Source organism: Pseudochaenichthys georgianus, chromosome 17 (assembly GCF_902827115.2).
Source record: "Pseudochaenichthys georgianus chromosome 17, fPseGeo1.2, whole genome shotgun sequence".
Classification (NCBI taxonomy): Eukaryota; Metazoa; Chordata; class Actinopteri; order Perciformes; family Channichthyidae; genus Pseudochaenichthys; species Pseudochaenichthys georgianus.
The window spans coordinates 3734474-3758717 of record NC_047519.1 but is presented as its reverse complement, the minus strand read 5'-3'; the positions used below and the strand labels follow the sequence as shown (position 1 = coordinate 3758717).

The window sequence follows — 24244 nt, the reverse complement described above, 5'->3', positions numbered from 1 at the left end:
CCCCGCGCCCCTCCCCCTTCACACGCGGTCACGTTCAGTGTTCACTGCCACTTCACTGAGGCTAAAGAGACAACGCTAACGATCAACAACTACAACAACGACAGTTTGCTCCAAAAGGTAAGAGACGAAAACATATTTCTAACCTGCCTCCTTAATGTCTGTATGTAATGTAACATATTCTCATATAAAATAAGCCAAACCACTCATCAGCAACCGCTACTGTTGCGAAGCTAATGTTGGGCACAGTAGTTTTCCATACTTTTCATAGTTAACCAAAATGCTAGAAATGTATGCATGCCAGCAGTTCTGTAATGTTAACTCTGTATGCATTAGCTAACTTTATAGAAACCAGACTTTGAATTTATAATTTGTTTTATATATAATTTTGTATAGAAATATAGAATTGTTATTAATTTTGTTTCAGTAATTCTTTGATTGTATACCCTTTAATTTCATATTGCAAAAAATATTTGTACATCTGATAAGTGAAATCAGTTGATTGTGACCTTATCACAAAAAGTCAGTGCCTTGATACATCCTGCTTCGTAATAATGCATGAAATCGTCATGCATTAATTAATGTAATATTATAAAAGCTGAACAAGACCATAATGTGTGTGAACAGAGAGATGGGTACATTTGTTAGTGGTTTGGGTGGAGAGAGTGTAAGGCATCCTTGCATTAAGTTTGACTGCCCTGGCATATTTCTAAGAGATGGAGTTCATTTCACCAATTTGGGGAATTATATGTTTTTCAGTAACCTTAAAAAGTCCCTTGAGGCTACAATCTAAAGTGGTTCTGCATTTTGGATTCTAGCCTCAACAGGATATGTATGTTTAACAAGAATAACTTTTACATTTGACAGGGCAGTCCTCCTTGTGTAAGAACGTCTTCACTTACTCACACTTAATTAATTGAATTAAACAGTTCACTCACATTCTGTGTTCTTCCTCTCTCTTAAACTTTAGTCCCCCTGTCTTGTTTCTCTCTTTCCCTCACTCATCTTAGTCCCTCTGTTTTGTTTCTGTCTTTCCCTCACTCATCTTCCCCAGCCTCACCAGCCTCACCCAGCTGTGGTGTGTCTGTTCTCTTTCTTCTCAATTTTGGATGTGGCCCAGGAGGAAGCGCAGCCACTTCAAGACACTAGTACGGGCCTACGTGCTGAAGACACGACCGTCATCGGCCAGATCACAGACGGGGACGAGACGTCGTACAGAGAGGAGGTCGAAAACCTGACATCTTGGTGCCAGGATAACAACCTCCATCTCAACGTCAGCGAAACCAAGGAGCTGATTGTGGATTACAGGAAGCAGCAGAGAGAGGGACACGCCCCCATCGCCATCAATGGGACTACGGTGGAGAGAGTCAGCGGCTTCAGGTTCCTCGGTGTCCATCACGGACACGGCTGCATCACGGCCTGGTACGGCAGCTGCACCGCCCTTAACCGTAAGGCTTTACAGAGGGTGGTGAAAACTGCACAGAACATCACCAGGACGGAGCTGCCATCCATGGAGGACCTTCACTCCCAGTAGATCAGGAAGAAAGCCCTCAGTTTATGTTTATGTTAGAAATGTTTTGGAACATTTGTTCCTATTCTGCTAATCCCATGTACTTTTTAAATTAATAATAGTATCTTCATCTTGATGTTTAACTTGTAATATTGTAATCATCTTAGTTAGAAATGCTGTTTCCACCCCATGCTCTGCTGCTGAATGATTTTATATATTGTTACTAAAAGTGCTTGTCTTTGATATTATAATGATTACACCAGAAAGTCACTCTTTGTGAGATTTATTTGTTCACATTTTTCCCAGCCACAAGATGATTATATTCATTGGAGGCCTCAAAGCTGGGTGAAAGTATTGATGCACGGATCAATGCAATCCTTTACAACAGCATTCCACTATGGTTGGGGATGTCTGTAAAAAAAGGAGAAATAATCTTAAACAAAACAAGTGTCGCAATATAGGGAAACAAACTGTGACAAAAACATATCAATTAGATCAGAATCAAAATATATTTACATTGTTACAGCAGAAAGGAGCCTAAGACAGCCTAATGTTACTTAATATATGCATACAAAAAGTATTAAAGATTAAAAACAAAAAATTATAACAAAAAAAGTTACACATTTTACAAAATACACATCCTGTATCAGTTTGGAGGATTTAGCAGCCAGGTATATTACACAGTTTTAGCGGCATATATATATATATATATATATATATATATATATATATATATATACACATGGTTGGTAAATACCAACAAGGGGTGTTGTACTGTGTGATATTGGTATTTATGGAAACATTTTACACCTTTCCTTCAAGTATTATATGTTTTAGTTACTTGTTGGGTACTTAACATGATTAATCACAGTTACTATCCTTTTACTCCATCACATTTCAAAGAGAAATCAGCGGTGAGGATCTCAGCCTGCCGTCATTGACGTTGAACCACAAAACCAAAACATCAACCGTTAGCTGTTAACACTCAGAGCTCACAGCTCCTCACATCTGTTCAGAAACTATAGACAAAAGTTAAACAACTACAAACCACAGACTGTCTGTGTCATGGTGAATACAGTCGCTGCTTTATATCAACGTCTGTATGACGTTGTTGTGAGTGTGGACGGAGCATATACAACGTTAGCTTAGCCTGATCGATCCGATCTCCATTCAGAAAACACGCATTTTAAAGGTTTTTCGCCTGCCGTCTGTCTGCAGACTTGTCAAAGCAGTAATTCATGGTTTTTACTAACCGGTATCAGTATGTTGTTACTTCAGCATCATTTTGAAACGTGTATTACAATTAAATCACGGTCAAATATGTTCATTTTGTTGTAGTTGTAGCCCCCTAGCCAGCGCTAGGGTCTTGTTTGAATGATGCGAGTAAACACTGACAGCCACGGTGAAACTCAAGTGTTTCTTTAGAGCGATGCGATAAGAGCGATTAGAGCGAAGCGATTAGAGCGAAGCGATTAGAGCGAAGCGAATATTCGCATCGCGTCCGGTGTGAACGCGGCATCAGCGATACAAGGAGAGAAACACAGAAGAAGAGAGAGACGAGAGCGCGGCAGAGAGAAGCGGAGAGGAAAGTGAGTGAAGAGAAGAGTTAGCGATACAGGGAGAGAAGCGGAGAGTGAGTGAAGAGAAGAGTTAGTGATACAGGGAGATGAGAGAGTGGCAGACAGGGAGAGAAGACGGAGAGGAGAGTGAACAGGCGTGTTAGCGGCAGACAGGTAGGGAAGACGGAGAGAAGAGTGCAGCAGACAGGGAGAGAATACAGAGAGGAGAGTGAACAGGCGTGTTAGCGGCAGACAGGTAGAGAAGACGGAGAGAAGAGTGCAGCAGACAGGGAGAGAATACAGAGAGGAGAGTGAACAGGCGTGTTAGCGGCAGACAGGTAGAGAAGACGGAGAGAAGAGTGCAGCAGACAGGGAGAGAATACAGAGAGGAGAGTGAACAGGCGTGTTAGCGGCAGACAGGGAGAGACAAATAATTACACATGGCGCTCTCCAAGAGCAGGAAAGTGGACAGTTTAACCCAGAGTGGACTCATTCATGTTCATCCTGCCCACTGGGAGCACAGAACCAGTGTGTCTCATTTGTTCAGAGACTGTGGCGCTCATTACAAGTGCCAAAACGCCACTATGAGACAAAACACAGAGTGTTTGACCAAACTCAGTCAGAACTGAGCTCAAACTAGAAGTCTCGGAGCACAATATGATCAGTCTACCAGGATCAAAATTAAAACTAAATGTTGTTCCAGGCTGACACCATTTCAGCCCAGATTGAGCTCCAGCTCAATTCTCGCACTGAACAAAAAAAAGCGAGCGAGGGACAGCAATATAAGAGGGAATGAAAGATAAACTGTTCAATTGTTATGATGTCTAAAATTAACCCACATTTTCAAAAGCTATTTTATTTATTTTCTTGCAGCCTGAGAGGAACATTACATATACATATCCACAGTATTTTACTGTATATCTATATAGTTCAATGTTAATTGACAATAAATATTGTTGTTTATGAATTGTACTTTCTTTATTTGATTGACAGTCAGTTGTTGATTACATGCAGACGTTGATAAAGCTACAGGCTACTTCAATATATATCACATTAATTCATAAAGCAACTTAGACATTTTGACCTCGTTGAATTTTAATTGAATACCCCTGATCTAAAGAATTGGAACGGCTCTTATCATGGCTGCCACTGGGTCATTTCATTCCGTTAGGAAGGTTCCTAAGCAAAACTGACTATTCGACCGCAAACCTCGTGACTCTTCTCTGATACAGAGCAGGCCCTGTGATGCTAAGGATGCTGGGAAAGAGGTGGAGCCTGCAGAAAATCAAGGTGTTGTCCAGTTGTCTCGAGCAGAGGCAAAGCAGGCCTGGCTGACAGCAGGGGGCGACACTGAGAGGGCTGCCAGACAGGCTCTGAGGGATAGACTCTCCAAGGTAGGAAGCTTAGAAATGCACCATCATATTTCATCTGTCCTTTGTTTAGAGATGGCATCATTTTCTTCTTCGCCCCACCCTCAGGTGAAGGAGCTGAGTCCACTGGGCTTCAGTGATGAGGCTCCTTGTCATGAGGCTCTGAGGCAGAGTGGAGGGGAGGTGAGGGGGGCCCTGGCCCTGCTGCAGAGGCCCCTTCTGGAGCCCTTCCACAAACACATTTGGAGTGACAAGCCCGAGCCTCCCGTAGACATCCATCACCCCAACAAACAGGTGAGCACAGGAAAAACATCGGGTCTGGAAATGTGTTTGGACCGGACCCACAAAAAACTATTTATGAAAAATATAAATCACACAGTATTCATTACACATTCAAATAATTTTCATTTGCGATTTGAATAAAGACCCTTTGATGCAGTCCCGGATGTGTTTAACCAGAGATTTCTCGAGGGAGAGGGCAGCGATGGAACAGTCTCTATCCCCAAATACAGCTGGTCGGCACCCATTTAACCCCTGAGCCACACTCACCTATGTCATTAGCTAATATACAACCTGATCTCACCAGAATGCGTGACTCCACCACGACTCCTTAACACCGCATTGCGTGGTGGAGTCACGAACTTTGTTACATGTACGTGTCTGCACCACGCAAACAACGCCAATGTAAAGTGAATGAGGCTCCTTTGTCGTGGTGCACACACCCATTTCTACAACGTCCAGCAGTGAGCTTGTATTCTATAAAACGTTTTTAAAATCTTCTTTATAGCTTGTAGTAACTCACGGGAGGATTTTTTTATTTTATTTGTATTCATAATAATTTGTATTTTTCGTTAGAATGTATTATGATTTTTTGTTCTCAAAAAACAGTGCATTGTGTGTAAAACAACTGTGATTTTTATTAAATTAGTTAGTTTTTAAGGAAGGCCAGAGCTTCAGCTGTGTCCAATAGATTGTTCCCTTTAGTTAACGTTTTTTAAAAGATAATTATATTCCTATTTGATCATGTCCCCTTTATTGTATTACGGAGAGCAATGTGAGCATCCATTCCCATTGGATAACGGAGGATTTTACACCCGGAAGTAAGTATTCTCCTTACTGTCGATTGATTTTACAGTGATATCTGCACTACTCATCGACTAAAAACCACCAGATTATCCTTGTTGATTACACAACATTGATTGGTTTAAATTCTGTACAATGCTTTTGTAATTTCCCCTTTCGATTCGGAGAAACAAATATTTGTTCAGTTTAGGATGGCCGAAGACACAACACTACCCAGAATCCTCAGCTATTGTTCCGCTTTGCCTCAAGCTCTGTGATTGGTTGACCTCCAACTGCATTCCATATAAAAAAACGTTTCGTAAAAGATAAATCATACTTTATTCAGCAGTGCTTGCTTTACTCTTTGAAAGTCATCACATGAATGCATTGTAATAAATGGTTTGGCTGCATTACATATTACACATCTGTCGTAGTTCTTTATTTATCTACAGAGATTGGGCATCAGAATAGACCGGAAACTATTCTTTTACCGTTCAGTTTGAATTTCACAATAAAGTTAGTAGTAATAATTGTTTTGATATTATTGTTTTTTATTAACTACTAGACCGCTGGGTCATGTTAAGACCATCTTTTCTGTGTTGCTGTGGGGTTTTTCCATCGCTTTTGTTTTACAAATATCAAAACAATAACAGAACATATACGTCGTAAACTAAACCAGAAACAGCAGTATATTTTATTTTGTTAACACTCTAAACTTTACAGCTTTTTAACCCAAACCACCTACTGGTTAAAGCACGTTATTACACGTTTAGAGTAATTGCAATGCAGGTAGATTGTGTTGCTTTTTAACGACTGTTTTAAAATGCCTTTTTCTTAATGTCTTCCATTTTTGTAAAGCACTTTTTAATGTGTTATATATTTGATGAACACATTTAAATATTAAGAGTACATACAAAATAGTGGGAAAGTAGAAGGTCAATGATATAAATAGAATAGAAAATATCAAGAAGATACTGTATGTGATCTCTACAATAAAACAGTTTAGTGCCTGATGTGCAAAACAGACAAACTAATAAGGCTTTATTTAAACATTAAAGAACACTTTAGGTTAAGATCTTCTTTTAAATAAGAAAAAAGCTTTGGGGGTATCTACAGATAAATATTAAGCCTGTCAAAGTACTTAACGTCTAATATATTGCATGGTTTGTTTTGGAACTTGACAATCAACTTTCCTGCAATGTTAACTATGTTGAAGCACTTATTTTAACTGATATTATACATATTTATTATACTCTTATAAGATGTATGTAGATAGAATAAGAAATGTGCAGAATATGTTTAATGTAGCAAAAGTTTGTGACTCCACCACGCAATGCGGTGTTAAGGAGTCGTGGTGGAGTCACGCATTCTGGTGAGATCAGGTTGCTAATATAAGCTTTGCTAGTTTGTTAAAATGATACCATGTATAATTGTTTGAAGTACAGCAGTGTACTAACCCTAACCCTATACCTTAGGCTTAAACCTAAAATGTGCAATATACTGTATGTACCAGCAGCTATTTGTTTTAGGTCTGTAGCTATATCTACATACTTTGTGCTGACAGACATTTTAGGTCCAGTGAATCTGTTTTACTTTGGAATCTTCCTTACATATAACCAGTGTTGAAAGTGTGCCGGTCCTACACGGTCCTTAGTACCGGTAAGAGATTTCCAGGCGGTCCGGAGGACCAGGAAGAATTGACAGCTCCACCCGTGGAATTTATACTACGAAGGGAAGATATTTTGGTTTGGATTACTGGTCTGGGGGAAGCTCGCGAGTGTGTGTGTGTGTATACGTGTTTGTGTATTTTTGCGTTTGTGCGTATTGTGTTTGTTTCCCGGGGAAAACACTCACGAGAAACACCGGCTGTTGTTATCTGCTGTGACCTCAAGTTACTCCGTTCTCCGCTTGTAATTATGCCGTTACAAGCTTCTAAGTTGTATTTATCATCTGAATTTGCCGAAACAAGTTTCATATTTCAAGACTTTGTTTATTTAAAATCAAACAAAACACCCGAACCCCGAAAAACAATTTTTTTACGCAAATCCACGTTTATTTTGAAATGAGCCGTTGCGACTTCCGACTGATTTCGATAGAGCGGGTATTTGCTTTTTCCCACTTGATCAGAACAGCGGGAGAAGAAAAGAATGGAGTGAGTGACTGAATGACAGCTAGAAAATTAGACTACGTGGTAATTAAAGCAAAAATGCAAACGACGATTCTTCAGATGTTTAAGAGAAAGGAGAGAGATGAAGAAACTCAGAATGTGCTTAAAATTAGAAAAACAACGCCCACAGATGACACAGGTGATGATGCTTATTTAGCCCAGAGAATGGACATGAACCTGGCCATGATGAATATAATGAGTTAGCTAACTAGCAAACTGTATATCTCTATATGGGGTGCCCAACCAGTCGATCCCCAGTCGAAAAAACTGGGGATCAACCCCGAGATGTCTAAAAGTAGAACAACAATATTCAGTTTTATCGTTAATGTCAACGGGTGGCCAAACCTTTTGGCTCAGGGGCGACAATGATGTATCAATGTGACAGCCGGGCCGGGGGCATTGTTTGGTTCCATCTTGATTCATGTCGGGCTGAGGGTTGTTTTAATCTCATTCTCCCGCGCACGTGGCGACGTCCACGCGCAGCTGCGATGACCAGGGAGGAAGGGACTTTTCGAGGCGCGCGCGACGTGTGGACAGTGGGGGATAACATAAATAAAAATTGGATCGTTGGATTTTAGACTTTAAGGCTTTTTAAGATCAGCGCGGGAACCCTGGCTCATTTATACCAATATTGGACGGGCCGCATTAAACAGATCAACGGGCCGCATGTGGCCTGCGGGCCGTAGTTTGGCCACCTCCAGGCCCGGTTCTACGGGGGTGCATAAGGGTGCAGCAAATCTCCTCTTCATCAGCTCTGTGGGACCACCATGCAGACAGTGGGATCCACTCTTCATCAGCTCTGTGGGACCACCATGCAGACAGTGGGATCCACTCTTCATCAGCTCTGTGGGACCACCATGCAGACAGTGGGATCCACTCTTCATCAGCTCTGTGGGACCACCATGCAGACAGTGGAATCCACTCTTCATCAGCTCTGTGGGACCACCATGCAGACAGTGGGATCCACTCTTCATCAGCTCTGTGGGACCACCATGCAGACAGTGGGATCCACTGCCTTATGTGAAGACCTGGCTGGGCAAAGGAAGAAGAGCAGCCCACTCAACAAGCTGCATGGCACGCCAGTACACAGAAGAGGAGAGCTACTTCAGCCCTCTGTGGAAAATGTGGAAAAGTGTGTGGTTTACCTCCCTCAACATGCCTTGCTAATGGTCTGTTAAGTTTTGACACAAGTTGTATGCACAATTGAAAATAAATAATTGACTATATTGTCAACTGTTTCTAATTTCTACCCCATAAAGGCATTACAAATGTGATGTTTGTGTTCAGGGATGCATGAAGCTGCGGGCGGGAGGAGAACAATATGAACCAATGAAGGTCGGGGTAGCATTATAGTACCTGCAATAAATTCAAATCACTTTCACTCCTGCATATAACATGTATGCAAAACAGTATAAGGAAGTGTGATTTATTGTTTTGGTTTTAATCGTCTTATGTTATCACGAATCATGGATTTTAACTGGTGTTGCTATGAACTAAAGCTTTTGTGATATTTTGACATATATTCTTCTGAAAAAAAATCTGTTCCAGCGCATATGTCGGAGGTTACTGGCCGTGTACAATCTCCCCAGCTGGGGCCGCTGTGAGCTGGCTCTGTCCCTGCTCCTGGAGCACAGCGCAACCTACTCCCTGGAGGATGTAGTGCAGGCTGTGAGAGAGTCCCACGACAGGGAGTTCATCCGGAGAGTGCTGGCTAAAGAGTGTCCCATCTGCCTGTCTGTGTTCCCCCACAGCAAGGTACTGACACAGTCCTGGGCAGATCTCGGAGGGGGGCCACAGGGGCCAGTGTAACACTGAGCTTCGGACCCTGTGGCCCCCCCTCCAAAAGTATATACCTATGTTCTTGCATTTTATGAAAGTGTTGCAACCAATTATGTGCTCTAACCTAGGCCGCCAAAGTTAACAGGGATGTTTTTCTTTTTTTCAGTAATGTAATTGAACACATCTTAACTAAGTTACTGAAACACATTTTGTGACTAAAACAAATACCAACAAATATTAAGAAATAAAATTAAAACAAAAATGTTGGCTGCATAAATAATGTATTTAGTAACCCAGACTCCTTTTAATGTTCTCTATCTTGGGCCAAAGTAACTAATACAAGCTAACTAAAATAATTGTAACCAAATCATTGACACAAACTCTGTTAAGTAATCAAACACCAATAAGGGTATTTTATGTTTTTTTATGCGCCATGACTTTATACTAAACTAAAAATGTTTGTATCTTGACCACTATCTTTGTCTCTTTTTTCCCGTATTGAATGTGCACCTCTCATTCAATGATTGGCCCTATCATGGCCCCCCCAGTCAAATGTATCTGGAACACAGTGAATGTCTATACGAGGGTTGCAGTGTTACTGTATCTTAAGTTCTTTCCTCCTTTCTCCCTCTCTTCCTTCAGATGCAATCCCTGACTTCCTGTCAGTGTTCTGTGTGCTGCGGATGTTTCCAGCAGCACTTCACCATTGCTGTGAGGGACAAACACATCAGAGACATGGTGTGTCCTGTCTGCTGGGAGCCCGATATCAACGACCCCGAGCACCTCAACAGCTACTTCTCCACCCTGGACATACAGGTATGAAATTCAATGTGCAGATGAATGACTGCAGAGCAGACCGTGACTATTGTGGGGATGTCATTCTCCGAGTCATGTCATTCTCCAGCAGAGCAAGTTTGGTGTTACACAGCTAATATGATAGCTTCCTCTATGGAGGTTTACAGTGTCAAAACTGTTTGCTATTGGTCAGCATTCATTCAAAACTTCACACTTACTTTTGAGATATTTTACAAATCAAGTTTCAAAGGTTTTATTGTCACATGCACAGTAGCTACAGTGTAGATGATGAACATCCCAGTTCCCAGGCTCCCCCAACAATGCAACATACATATATATATATATATATATATATAATACATTGCAATGCCAATGTGCAAGTAATACAGATGTAGTAAACTATATTCAGAAATAAAATGTGATATCAATACAGCATCACTGTATACTGCTTATTCAGACATGCGAGTGAAGCTTGAACTTGCTTAGTGATATTTCAGTCCTGGCTCAGCGGGGAATCTCCAGAACTAATGTAGCGTTGTTTGGGTCTGAAATTACTTTTATTTATTTTATAATGGGTACCATTTTGTCATAGCAAACGTTGGTCATCATAACTTCATTGTCACATATGAAGTACTGTTCGCGAGATGATTGTTAAAAAAAGAAAAAAGCAGCAAATAGCACATTCTTAATTTAAGCCCCCATAACAATTCAAGATCCTACACTTACCGTAATGCTTGTTGATGGCATCTTTTCTTAGATCTTTGCTGCCTTGTAAATACCTTCAACTGTGGAAACCCATACCCCCCAGTTTGTAATGCAGGCTTTCTGTTACGAGCCCAAAAGTAAAAAAACATGATGACTTTTCTCTCTTCTCGTGATCAGGTTTTTTTCTTTCTCTGAGTAAACAAAGCTGCTTCACAGACACAGAAGACATTATACAGTTGTTTTCACTGACTGAATACAAATAAACTTGTCAAGTTCTATACAAACGTGTTGTAAAATATCATCCCCAGCTCATCAAGAACTAACTTTTACATTGATTTGGTTCTTGCTACCTCCAGGGATTGAGTTGTACGTTGTGTTGTTGTGTTTTGTGCTTCAGCTGCGGGAGTGTCTGGAGCCAGAGGTGTACGAGCTGTTCCACAAGAAGCTGACAGAGCAGGCTCTCATCAAGGACCCCAAGTTCCTGTGGTGCTGTCATGTGAGTACCAGGGGTCACTCTTGGCTTTGTCAACAAAAATGGTGGCGAACAAATGTCATTTAAGTACAATTTTCTTAAGACAATGGAAGCTTTTATAACATTAAAGACAATGTGCAATGTTTACTGACTAAAATTAGATTGAATTATTGTTACATATTTTGTTGAGTTGTTACATTATCCAAACTATACATTTTCTCTGGTTGTACATTGTATTCAGTTTTAGTAAAACATTTGTACTATACCATACTATACACCTTTTAGATCTTGGTAGTTTTTAACTCAACTTTTAACCAAATTAAGTTTACAGAGATACAAGCTGAGCAAACTCAGCCTTTAGCTCGTGGCTTTTGGGAAACACAGATTTTTAACATGAAATTGCTAGTAATAGTCTGTGTTTTAAACGGTTTTAATCACAGGGTCCTTTTGATTTACAGCGGAGGAGACTTCTGCAAATAATTTAGCTCCTGGGTGAAACCTAGATCTTAAAGTGTAAGAGTAAAGAGCTGGGGGAACACTGATGTATTCTGTGTTATACCATTGATGTACTAATGTTGTGCTTCCTTTTGGAGAAGTCGAGGCCTTATCCAGTTCAAATCCTGAATCCATTACATCGCATTTGATTATTGTTCTGAAGGAGAACCTCCCCAATTACAAATGTTATGTTTAAAGAGCTGCACAATCAGCACTCTTATCACACTTGTTTAACATAACATCCTTTGATCAGTAGAGGCCTCTACATTGGCTGCAAAGTCCGTGTTTAATGCAATGTCTGCAGTGGTCTATACGTTTAAAACAGCTGATACTTACAGTACCTGAGGTCCACATGGATTTATACTGTACAGTATGACACGTTCTTTCCGTTCATTAAATCCCTACAGCCATCTAAAGATAGCAGGACACTGTATGTTAATGAATCAAGTCGCTTCTCCTCTCCTCAGTGTTCATATGGGTTCATCTATGATGGCGACCAGCTGAAAGTCACCTGTTTCCAGTGTCGCAACAGTTTCTGTGCTCAGTGTAAGAAGCCTGTGAGTATGATGTGTTCACTCTCTGTTGTGCTGATCGCCTTCTTTTCTTTCTCCGTAAAGTTTGATCTCTCCAAAATTATTTTGTTATCTTCTCACCCTCATCATTGAAGTTCTATCCTAAAAACATGTTAACATGATGTAAGACAAGGACATATAAATGATGTCAGGTCCAGAGGCAGAAGAAGTACGCAGATCATTGACTTGTAGCAATAATAGTGTGAATTAAAGTGAAAAAATACTCAGTTACAAGTAAAAGTCCTGCATTCAAAATAGTACTTCAGCAAAAGTACAAAAGTATTAGCATCAAAATATACTTTAAGAACCAAAAGTACCCATTATGCAAAATGGCACATTTAAGCACCATATGTTTTTAATTATATTATCATAACTTTTGATGTTGATTTTTCCATCGCTAAAATGTAGCACCTAAAGGTTTACCTTGGGGTTGGGGTTTATTTAAATTACTTTATATATTACTACTGGGTAACTTAACTTATTATAATATATAAAATACTATAATAGGAAGTCATTGTGAAAACAGAAAAGAAAGGTCTGTGAAGGGAGAGTCCATTTCCACCACTCATTGCTGTAGCATTGGAAAGCTCACACTCAGGACACGGAACTCAATGGGGAAGGTTTTTAGATGTCAGAGTCTAATAGAGAGTTTAATAGGAAAGTAATTATTACCAACTGAAGTGGCAACTGATTTTTATTTATAGGCACTACGTCTATTGAATCCATCTAAAAGGCATTGAGAGAAAATTGGGTAGACATTATTTTCTCTCTCAAATGGTCTGCAGCAGCTAAGTTATTTCAAATGTAGAGACCTCTACATTAAATGGCAAAATGTAAAAATTTAAAGTTGTATCCACCTGCTCATTCTGTCGACCATAAATGCTTCATGGAAGGTAAGGTTTGATCTCTGGCTTGTCTTTCACCACCTCTTTATGTCCTTTGACATGTGACACACATGTTTAGTGAGATGGAGACTTGACCTGCGTCTTGGAGGCAAAAAGCAGAGACATGACTCTGTGTCCCATAAATAAGGCAATGTGAAATGTAACGTGTTTGGATCTCCGCCATATTGTCATCAATAATAAGTACCATCGCACAACCACGGTGTGTATCATTTACACAAACTAATCCACACCATGAGTTGCAGCCTCTGGTATCAGATTAAAGGACTTTGATGATACATTAAATATACACCTAAATAAATATATTGGTAGTTTCCCCTCCTTTACAGTGTATCACCTTTTATCCTCCCTGCTGTCTTGCCAATGTTTCTGACAGACACTCATTCATGTGACAGTTTCTGCTTTGGGTTATTTAAAAAGATTAATTTGTAAGATTGTTATTAATAACCTTTCGATTATCTATAGTAATAATATAATGCATGAGGATTTGGAACAATTGGTTGTGGTATACATAGTGAAGTAAAATAAAACATAATAATGATTACTAAGATTTTTTCCCATCAGTTTAATTGAGTTAAACTCCCGGCTCTTACCAAGGAGCACAGAGGAGAAGCCGAGGAACATGAGATTCACACTCTGATTTTCCTTTAAAGCATGCACTTCACCCAGGAAGAGGACGGGTGGTTACCAATGGTTACATATTGTGTGTGTGTGTGTGTGTGTGTGTGTGTGTGTGTGTGTGTGTGTGTGTGTGTGTGTGTGTGTGTGTGTGTGTGTGTGTGTGTGTGTGTGTGTGTGTGTGTGTGTGTGTGTGTGTGTGTGTGTGTGTGTGTGTGTGTGTGTGTGTGTGTGTGTGTGTGTGTGTGTGTGTGTGTGTGTGTGTGCAGTGGGAGTCTCAGCATGCAGGCCTTTCCTGTGAACAGTACCAGTCCTGGAAGAGAGAGAACGATCCAGAGTACCAGAGACAGGGCCTGGCTGGATACCTGCGGGACAACGGCATCAGTAAGCGCACACACACACACACACACACACACACACTAGGGGTTTCACCAACTAGTCGACTACCTCTACCAATAGTCGGTGCTGTAGGCCCTAGTCAACTTGTCGTGAACAAAATGGAGGCAAACGTGGGAGATGAGGATGCCGACATTAGCCGCGTTCACACTGCGGTACTTTTCCCACAAAGGTTCATGCGAACTTAGTTCATGATCGCGTTCACACCAAAAAGAGCCGGTACTAAAAGTAGTTCATGCGAACCTTTTTACCCCCTCGAAAGTCCCTGCTAGAGAGCAGGGACTTTCGAGCGGCTCTTTTTTGAGAAAAGAGCTATATTCCTGATTGGCTGGGCGAATTGCAAACCACGCCCCGTAAAACTCCCAAAAAGTTTTGTGAAGCCGCCATTTTATTATCCTCGCATTAGCATTATTAGCATTAGCATTAGCCCAGCGCAGAAACGCAGAGAGACTAACTTATGGCAACACAAAATAAAACATGGGAGCGGTGGAGATGAGGAGGTGTCGGCGTTCTGGCGATTTACTCGGAAGGCTTCAGTCGAAGCTGCTGGGAGTCCCAGCAGCTTCGACTGAAGCCAGTCCCAAACTCCGGGGACTTCCGGCCGGGGACTTTGGGCGGCAGTATACGCCGTGAAGTGGTTTGCAGCCTGCCAAAGCAGAAGAAGAAGAAGTGACGTCAGCGGCTTCATTTGCCTAATCCTCCCCCAGGGACTTTTTCTGGTGTGAACGCGATCTGTACTTAGTTCATGCGAACTAAAGAGTTCGCATGAACTAAGTTCGCATGAACCTTTGTGGGAAAAGTACCGCAGTGTGAACGCGGCTATTGGTGCTGAGGTGCTGCAAAATTCTCCAGCAAAACACGTCTGACATTCAGGGGTCCTCATCTTATGCGCAAATGCGCCGCAATTATGCGCTCGACAGTTTCAGTTTTAGCTCCGGCGCTAAAAGTTCACGAGCGTGCTCCACTAGCACTCCCCCCCTTTGAACAGCTGTTTGGACCTCATTTCGAGAGCAACAAGAGAAAACGGGTCAACAGTGGCAGATGAGCTACGGGATTACTGCCAGCAGACACCCCATATCCCCACAATGGATAACCCTCTGAAGTGGTGGGCACAAAACGCCAACCGCTTCCCCCGTTTAGCCAAGCTTTCCAGGAGCTACCTGGCTATTCCAGCCACCAGCACCCCAAGTGAACGGATGTTTTCCCTGGCAGGCAACACTGGCTGTCTCACTTCGGTTAAATGGAATCCTTGCGTCCCTCACTTGCGGTGTTTCCCTGTGTCTAGTCCCTCCCACCAGGGAAGCATGGAGAGATGCAGGGAAACCAGGGAAATTAGTTTTAAGAGCAATCGGACGTCCTTTCCTCCGGAGCGTCACATGAAGCGACCTCCGTTTGTGATGACGCCGCGCAGCTGATCGTCTGACAGCAGCTCTGTCCCCGTTATTTTCACAAATACCCCTGCCTCTGTTAGTACACATTTACTGACACAAACATTTGTATCATCTGTATCACCCAAATAAATAAAAATAAAATAAGAACTCATTCTCAAAAAAGATAAACGCCATTCTTAAAATGTATAAACGAATTAAATAACATATTTGTAACTAAATGATACATTAATTGAAACAAAACACAGTTGAGACTGAGGAGTGACTCTCGTGAGTTTCATGTGTTTTCTTCACTCCGCTGGGAAACTGCTCATGTCAAGAAGCAACAGATCAGTGCCTGCACTGCATCGTACAATCAGTGAGCGATACACAGTAACGGAGCGTCCACACTACAGCTCCAAAAATAGCTTGGAGCTGGGCGTGTCTGGAGCTTGGGGATTTTATTCAAGCAACACGGCCAACAACCAATCACATGAATCTCCCGCCCCCGACATACAAAGCAAAAACCCCCGGGGATTTTATGCGAGCAATATATATATAAACTCCCCAAACAGGCGAAAACCTACCAGTTTCCCCCACTGTCTCTGCCACCTCCCTCCATGCCTGGTTCCTCCGGTTTGTATCCCGGGAGGTGAAGAGGGTCTGGTCATACAAAACCGGGTGATTCGCTACGGCGATAGTTAGTTTCTCCTCCGACTTTTTTTGAAAATATAGAAATGAACGGCGGGATATCTCTCCCAGCTTAGACGCGGTTTGATTGGCTAGCGCTTCAGCTGTCAGATTTTGGGAAACGGGATTTGATTGGCTGGCGCTGGCTACTCCGGCGTCCAGGCGACCAGAAGTTGAACAATGTTCAACTTCTGGTCGCCTGGGTCGCCTGAGACGCCTCGCTCGGCTACCCACAATTCAGTTCGGCGAAAAAGCGCGGCTACGTGACGTCATCCCATTGAAAGTGAATGGGCAGCTTGGAGCTGCTTGGAGCTTTCGACGCTGTAGTGTAGACGGGCCGTAAGGGGGCGGGCGAGTGTCTGAGGATTGAGCCTCTGCGACCCTGACGCTCTGGCAGGGTGCGGCTGTTGGCGTGACGGCCGCCGGGGCCCGTAGCCGATCCAAAGGGAGCTGCAGCTCACGGCCCATCATCAAGAGGGCTGGGGAGCTTCCGGTAGTTGAATGCAGCGTCGCCCGGTAGTGAAGCAGGGCAACCCTGTCTCCTAAAAATTACGTTCCCACAGAACTGCATTCTCAATTACGTTTAGCTAGAAACGTATTTTCTCCCACGTTACGTTAGTTATGAATGTAACTTAAATACGTTTATTTTCTACATATCTTTGCCATTTATTGTCTTGCGTATAATAATGATAATTAGTTATTTATAAATATCATTTTAGAGCACACCTTTGAAATCGACAATCGGGCTCGATATATGGTTAAATTAAAATCAGTAGGCGAGGCTGTAATTTCGCCAGCTGTTACTCTCATGAGCGAGGCAGAACATAATAGTTTTAACATGCCAAAAAGCTGCTGTGTCGTTTATTGCACCTCAAACATTAAAACAAATCCAGAGTTACGTGTTTCTGTACTTCCTCTAAGAAGAAAGGACAGTATCAGAAGAGCTCTGTGACTTCAGGCTTGATCGCCGTTCAAATGACAGCGCTGGTTTCCCCAAAAGTGGGCGGGGCTGTAAAGTGAAGTAGATTTACTCTCATCTATTATTCAAAACCATTCTATTTATTCTAACGTAAATTACATGCCAGTGTTTTATCTTTTATTTATTTATTTTTATTTTAAATCGTATAATGTCTGACTTTTTTTCCGTCTGTGAGGAAAAGAAATGGGGCTCAGAGCCTCAAAATACTGAAATCTGTATTTTTTCAAATCTTTTCCTTCTAATTTATTATTCTTTTCTAAATAACACACTGTTATTTACTCAACAATAACACACAATTATCCTTGTTTTTATTTATTCATTTAATTCTATAATCTTGGGCTTTTTAGCCGTAAATAAAGTCACCGGAAACAGACGGGACATTTTGAGCGGTACACACCACAAACCCACTAAACTGATTACCCAAGATCCTCAGCTTGAAACTTGTTGATTGGATGTTTTAGCCGCAATGCACGCTGGGATATGGTGTTGATATGATATGGAGATATGATATCCGACAACGAAAAATAAAATAATACCTAATTCAGAGTGTGCTTGCTTTTCTCTTTGGAAGTCATCACATAACGGCATTGTAATACACGGTTCGGCTGCATTAAATATTACACATCTGCCGTAATTCTTTATTTATAGAGAGAGACAAACAGGAGAACTGCTGCCAAAACTGAATACTTGACGTGGATCATAAATATATCAACAATTAAACAACATCTTCAATTTCTTTTCACAAAATACGTCTCCTTGCAGTATCAATAGTAATTTGGCTGACTTTTATATTTGATCCAATTGGTATATTGGTTATATTTACACCATAACGGTGCACAGCTGATAAAAAAGGACTTGTAGTTTTTAAAGATATTACTGATTTTCTTTGAATATAAGAATCTAAATACTGAGTTGAGAGAATAGTCAGGGGATTTGGGTGATGGGAGACACATCTATGGAATCACAATTTCAATAGCTTACTATTAAATGAAGGATAGCCTATGCCTTTCTGTCTGTGATGTTTTACAAATCAGATATTAATGTGAAGAAGTAAAACAAGAGAAATAGTATAGCAATATCCTGTAAAATTATGTAAAAACATGAATAAAATTACACATCTTCAGATGTTATACATAAGTGTCTACACTAATAATACAAAGTTATTATTAGTATGCTGTGTGTACCTTTTGTGCACCGCCTAGTGGTTAAAGCATGTTATTGAATTATTTTTGTTGAATAATCTTATTTGATCAAAACAATATTAAGAGTACATACTTTCATAGGGGGGAAGTAGAAGGTCAATGATAGAAATATAGAATATAAAAAGTCAAGAAGATACTAAGTGATCTCTACAATAAAACAGTTTAGTGCTGGATGTTCAAAGATATTAATAGGAGGATGTGCAAAACAGAAAAACGAATTAACCTTTATTAACACATTAAAAAATACTTTAGGTTAAGGTCTTCTTTTAAACAAGAAAAAAGCTCTGGGGGTATCTATCTACAGATGAATATTAAGCCTGACAAAGTACTTAACGTCTAAAATATTGCTTTCCTGCAATGTTAACTATGTTGAAACACTTATTTTAAATGATATTATACACATTAATTATACTCTTATGTATGTAGATAGAATAAGAAATGTGCAGAATATGACAGTTTAATGGTGGAGGTATACAGTACACACATATTGATAGATGTCTGTTGAGGAACCTGCGACCCAAGTTGTGTATAAAATCAATACACCTTAGAAAACCTTGAAATCTTGAAAGGGATATGCAAAATAGCCATTATACAGTTTTTAATTAACTATTAGTAGAGAATAACGAGTAATGAATATACTTTATAAAGATCTGCAGATAAATGTTTAGTCTTCTCAAGCACCAACTATCAAATATCTCTCCTGATTGTTGGCACTTGACAATCACCTTCCCTGAATTGTATTCAGGTGTAACTAAAGTCTGCTTTAAGGGTTGTTTATATTCCACATCATTAATCAGAATCTGCAAAGTAACTAAACTAAATGTAGTGGAGTAAAAATACCAGGTTAACCTCTGAATTGTAGTGGAGTAGAATAACAAAGTAACAATGAGCTGTCGTGTGGGTATATATTAATGCTGCCCATTATGGATACAAGCGATTTTCACCCATTTAGTAATTACATGTTTTAAATGTGTACACACCAATGTGTTTCCTATCGCCTAAACCTCCAGGGCTGTACACAGTTTAATACTGTCAACTTCTACATTTGGGAAAAAACGTCTTTTAAAACTACAATTCCCAGTAGAGACGTGCCATAGAGAACATGTTGCGAAACACAATAGCCAGCATGTGTAGTTCTGGTGGGGCGTTCGAGTCCAGTTTTGAATAGTCTGCCGTGGTTTCGTTCCATTTCAAAGAGCTTGACGCTCAGCGTAACCTTGGCGCAACATCACGGGGTTTGTCAACGGACTGTAGTCCCAAACGATAGCTGGGGATTATGGGTAGTGTAGTGTCTTGGGCCATCCTAAATCTCGAAATGTCCCGTCTGTTTCTGGTGACTTTATTTACGGCTAAAAAGCATGCTAAAATGCCCAAGATTATAGAATTAAACGAATAAATAAAAACAAGGATAATTGTGTGCTATTGTTGAGTAAATAACAGTGTGTTATTTAGAAAAGAATAACAAATTAGAAGGAAGAGATTTTAAAAAATATAGATTTCAGTATTTTGAATCTCTAAACCCCATTTCTTTTCCTCAAAGACGACAAAAAAAGTCCGACATTATACGATTTAAAATAAAAACAAATAAATAAAAAGATAAAACACTGGCATGTAATACGTTAGAATAAATAGAATGGTTTTGAATAATAGATGACAGTAAAATCTACTTCACTTTACAGCCCCGCCCACTTTTGGGGAAACCAACGCTGTCATTTGAACGGCGATCAAGCCTGAAGCCACAGAGCTCTTCTGTTACTGTCCTTTCTTCTTAGAGGAAGTACAGAAACACGTAACTCTGGATTTGTTTTAATGTTTGAGGTGCAATGAACGACACAGCAGCTTTTTGGCATGTTAAAACTATTATGTTCTGCCTCGCTCATGAGAGTAACAGCTGGCGAAATTACAGCCTCGCCTACTGATTTTAATTTAACCATATATCGAGCCCGATTGTCGATTTCAAAGGTGTGCTCTAAAATGATATTTATAAATAACTATTATCATTATTATAAGCAAGACAATAAATGGCAAAGATATGTAGAAAATAAACGTATTTCAGATACGTTCATAAGGAACGTAACCTGGGAGAAAACATGTTTCTAGAAGATATGTAGAAAATAAACGTATTTGAGATACGTTCATAACAAACGTAACGTGGGAGTAAATACGTTTCTAGCTAAACGTAATTGAGAATGCAGTTTAGTTCTGTGGGAACGTAATTTTTAGGAGACAGGGTTGAGCAGGGTGCGGAGAATGGAAGACCATCTGCCAGGTGTGCTCTGATCCCGTTCTTTAGGGTTTGGTTGAACCTTTCCACACCCCCCCATTTGCTTGCGGGTGGTAGAAAGCTGTACGGATGTGCTTAATCCCCCTCTCTTCCACAAAGGTGACAAACTCAGCTGAGACAAACTGTGGGCCGTTATCTGTAGTGATGGCGTTAGGACTGCCCCACCGAGCAAACAGAGAGGAGAGGAAGTCGACCACCTCTGGCCATTTCGAATGGAGGTCGTAGGCCACCAGGAGGAAGCGTTGGTGGTGTTGGACGCCATGGAGCTCCCCACAGATGTCCAGCTGCATGTGCTCCCCCCACCGAGTATTTCTGTTCGGCCGAGTTGAGGGACCGAGAGGCGAATGCCACTGGGCGTTCCGTGCCCCCCTGGATCCAGATCCAGGGGGGCACCGCCCCTATTGCCGTATTGGACGCGTCACAGGTCACGAACGTGGGGATCGCCAGGTCAAAGAATGTGAGCACCGGCGTTGAGGTCAGCTGGCGAATAGCGGCAGAGCGGGCCGGGGTCCACTCCCAGACCGCGTCCTGTTTCAGGAGTTCGCGTAGTGGGGAGATGGTCGAGGAGTACTGAGGAAGGAAATGCAGGTAGTAGGCCGTCATCCCCAGAAACGAAGAGATCTGAGCTGGACAGGACGGCTCAGGCAGGCGCAGCACCGCATGTAGCGGGCTGAGGCCGTCGGCGGTCAGGCGGAACCCCACAAACTCGATGGCTGGAACGGCGAAGGTGCACTTTTCCCCATTGAGTGTGAGGTTGTGATTGGCGAGGACGTCCAGCACCCTCGCCAGGCATTCGTCATGAACGGCTGGTGTTGCACCATGAACCACTATGTCGTCCAGGAAGACGACCACGCCCGGAATGCCGGCGAAGATGGTGGTCATGATTTTTTTTAAACAGCTGGGGGCCGAGCTGAGGCCGAAGGGCATGCGGGTGTAGCGAAACACTCCAACATGCGTCATGAAAGCTGTAAGGCTGCGGCTGTCAGGGTGCAGCGGAACCTTGGCGAAGGTCTAGTTTTGTGAACATGGAAGAGCCGTAGAATTGTGCGGCTAGCTCCTCCACTGTGGGCAGCGGATACCTGTCAGGTATCACAGCCTTGTTCACCGGCCTGAGGTCGATGCACGGGCGCAGGCCCCCTGACTTTTTCTTCACCACCACGGGGGGCTGAATCACGGGGTGTACCTAAGGCTTGAGGAGGGGCTGGTGGTCAAAGGTGGTGAGGCAGCCCAAACCACTGAACAGAGCAGGCAAGACAAGATGGCAGGCCCCAGAATTGTCCACAAGGGTGAAACCCAACTCACAAAACAAATCAAAACCCATGAGGTTGGCTCCCTGGTGAGACACTTGAAAGGTGAATGTGGGGAGAGCCTTTGTCCCGTAACACATAGCAAAGGTGATTGTGCCCGCCATTCCAATTTTAGAGTGTCCATACCCGTACAGATCCTCGGCGTCGGCGGTGAGTGTTCTGAGCGGAAAGAGACGCCGGACCGTGGAAACATTCAGAAGCGACTTGGAGGCCCCCGTATCCAGCAGCAGCGGGAGGCAGACCCCATCCAGCTCCACCGTGCAGCACTTACATGTTGGTTATTTAGCAAGGTGTAAAACCATGTGGATCATTTAACTAAAGATGATCAGGAATGGCTAAACTAGACTATGTTTTAAACATTGGAGGAGGAGGAGGAGGAGGAGGAGGAGGAGGAGGAGGAGGAGGAGGAGGAGGAGGTGGGGGGGCTTTGCTGGTGACACTGTTGGTAGCCTTGGTGTTGGGATCAGGGTTAAAACCCCACTGCAGTCAGCATGTCGTTGTGTCCCTGAGACACTTCACCCCAAAGTGCTCCTGTGGGGAGAACACAGTATTGAGTGTGTGAGTCGCTTTGGATAAAAGCGTCTAATAAGTAACATGTGATGTAATGTAATGTGATGTTGGTGATTTATTCAGAATGCACACAAGGCACACTTAACAGCATTCTGCAGTCAGCAAAATATAAATCATATTCTGGATTTTTTAACACTTTTTTGTTTACTAGATCATTCCATACGTGTTATTTTATAGTTTCGATGTCTCTATTATAAATCTACAATGTAGAAAAAAATTAAATAAACAAAAAACTTCGAATGAGAAAGTGTGTATATAATAATATTTAAATATAAAGAAAGTTTCATCGTTCAATACTGACAGAGATTACACTGCTCATAAAGAGTGTTTCTCTCCGGATTGATTCCTGCAGGTCATTTGAGTGGAATGCAGTAGCTTGTATAACTGGTCAGTAATGCAATGACATGTTGATAATAATGAATATGAAAACTGTCTGCTTCTTTGTACATTATATTTTAAATGTCCACTTATCTACTGACACTACCTTTCCCTTCTCTCTGTGCTTCCTCCTTCCTCTCTATTTCTAACCATTCTCATCCTGCCCCCCCCCCCCCCCCCCCAGCCTGTCCTAACTGTCGCTTCCAGTATGCGCTGTCTAAAGGGGGCTGCATGCACTTCTGCTGCTCCCAGTGTCGCTACCAGTTCTGCAGCGGCTGCAACAACCCCTTCCACACTGTGAGTCTGAACCAGCATGTGGTCCTGGTGCTGCTCAGCACATTACTGTTTGTTACTATCCTACAGCTTGCTCTATGGAGGAATTCACTTCAAAATATCAAATGAGATTCAGTCTTCAATTAAAGAGGCCCCGTCTCTATGGAATGCCATTTAAGCCAATATTAAATAAATAAATATATACATAAATAATTAAATAAATACATATATATATAAATATGCCTATGAAATAAATTATAAAATAAATAAATTAGGCAATAAATATGTATACATGTACATTTAAATACACATTTATTTATTTCATGGGACTTTTATTTCATAATGACACATTTATTTATTTCAAGAGACTTGTATTTCATAATGACACATTTATTTATTTCAAGAGACTTGTAAATACAAGTCCCGCATAATGACACATTTATTTATTTCAAGAGACTCGTATTTCATAATGACATATTTATTTATTTCAGATGACTTGTATTTCATAATGACGCGTTTCTTTATTTCAAGAGACTCGTATTTCATAATGGCTTATTTCATGTGACTTGTATTTCATGATCAGACATTTCCATTCGTTATATGCAAATGAACGGGGCGTGGTTAGCTCACAGGTCCAGAGACCCAGACCAAAGCAACAGCACTGACTACTCGAGAAGAGGAAGAAAATGGAGGAGAAGGACTATAAGGCAAACTACTAAATGAAAATAACAACATGGAAGACTTAACTGGTTCTTATCTGGTCTGCTCTGGTCTTATCTGGTCCGCCCAATGCTG

At 41.5% G+C, this 24244-nt stretch overlaps 1 protein-coding gene across 6 annotated transcripts in view; it reads left to right on the top strand.

Moving 5' to 3' along the window:
- Positions 1 to 24244, top strand: part of rnf31 (ring finger protein 31) — a 138815-nt gene that overhangs the window by 98208 nt on the left and 16363 nt on the right. For 5 of the 6 annotated variants that reach the window (XM_034105186.2, XM_034105184.2, XM_034105183.2 and 2 more), the window contains 8 exons: positions 4299 to 4460; positions 4545 to 4730; positions 9214 to 9420; positions 10087 to 10260; positions 11342 to 11440; positions 12379 to 12468; positions 14273 to 14387; positions 23361 to 23473. In XM_034105186.2, coding sequence (XP_033961077.1) covers positions 4299 to 4460; positions 4545 to 4730; positions 9214 to 9420; positions 10087 to 10260; positions 11342 to 11440; positions 12379 to 12468; positions 14273 to 14387; positions 23361 to 23473 — 1146 coding nt within the window. The remainder of the gene's footprint in view (positions 1 to 4298; positions 4461 to 4544; positions 4731 to 9213; positions 9421 to 10086; positions 10261 to 11341; positions 11441 to 12378; positions 12469 to 14272; positions 14388 to 23360; positions 23474 to 24244) is intronic. The other variant, XM_034105185.2, reaches the window with a different exon arrangement.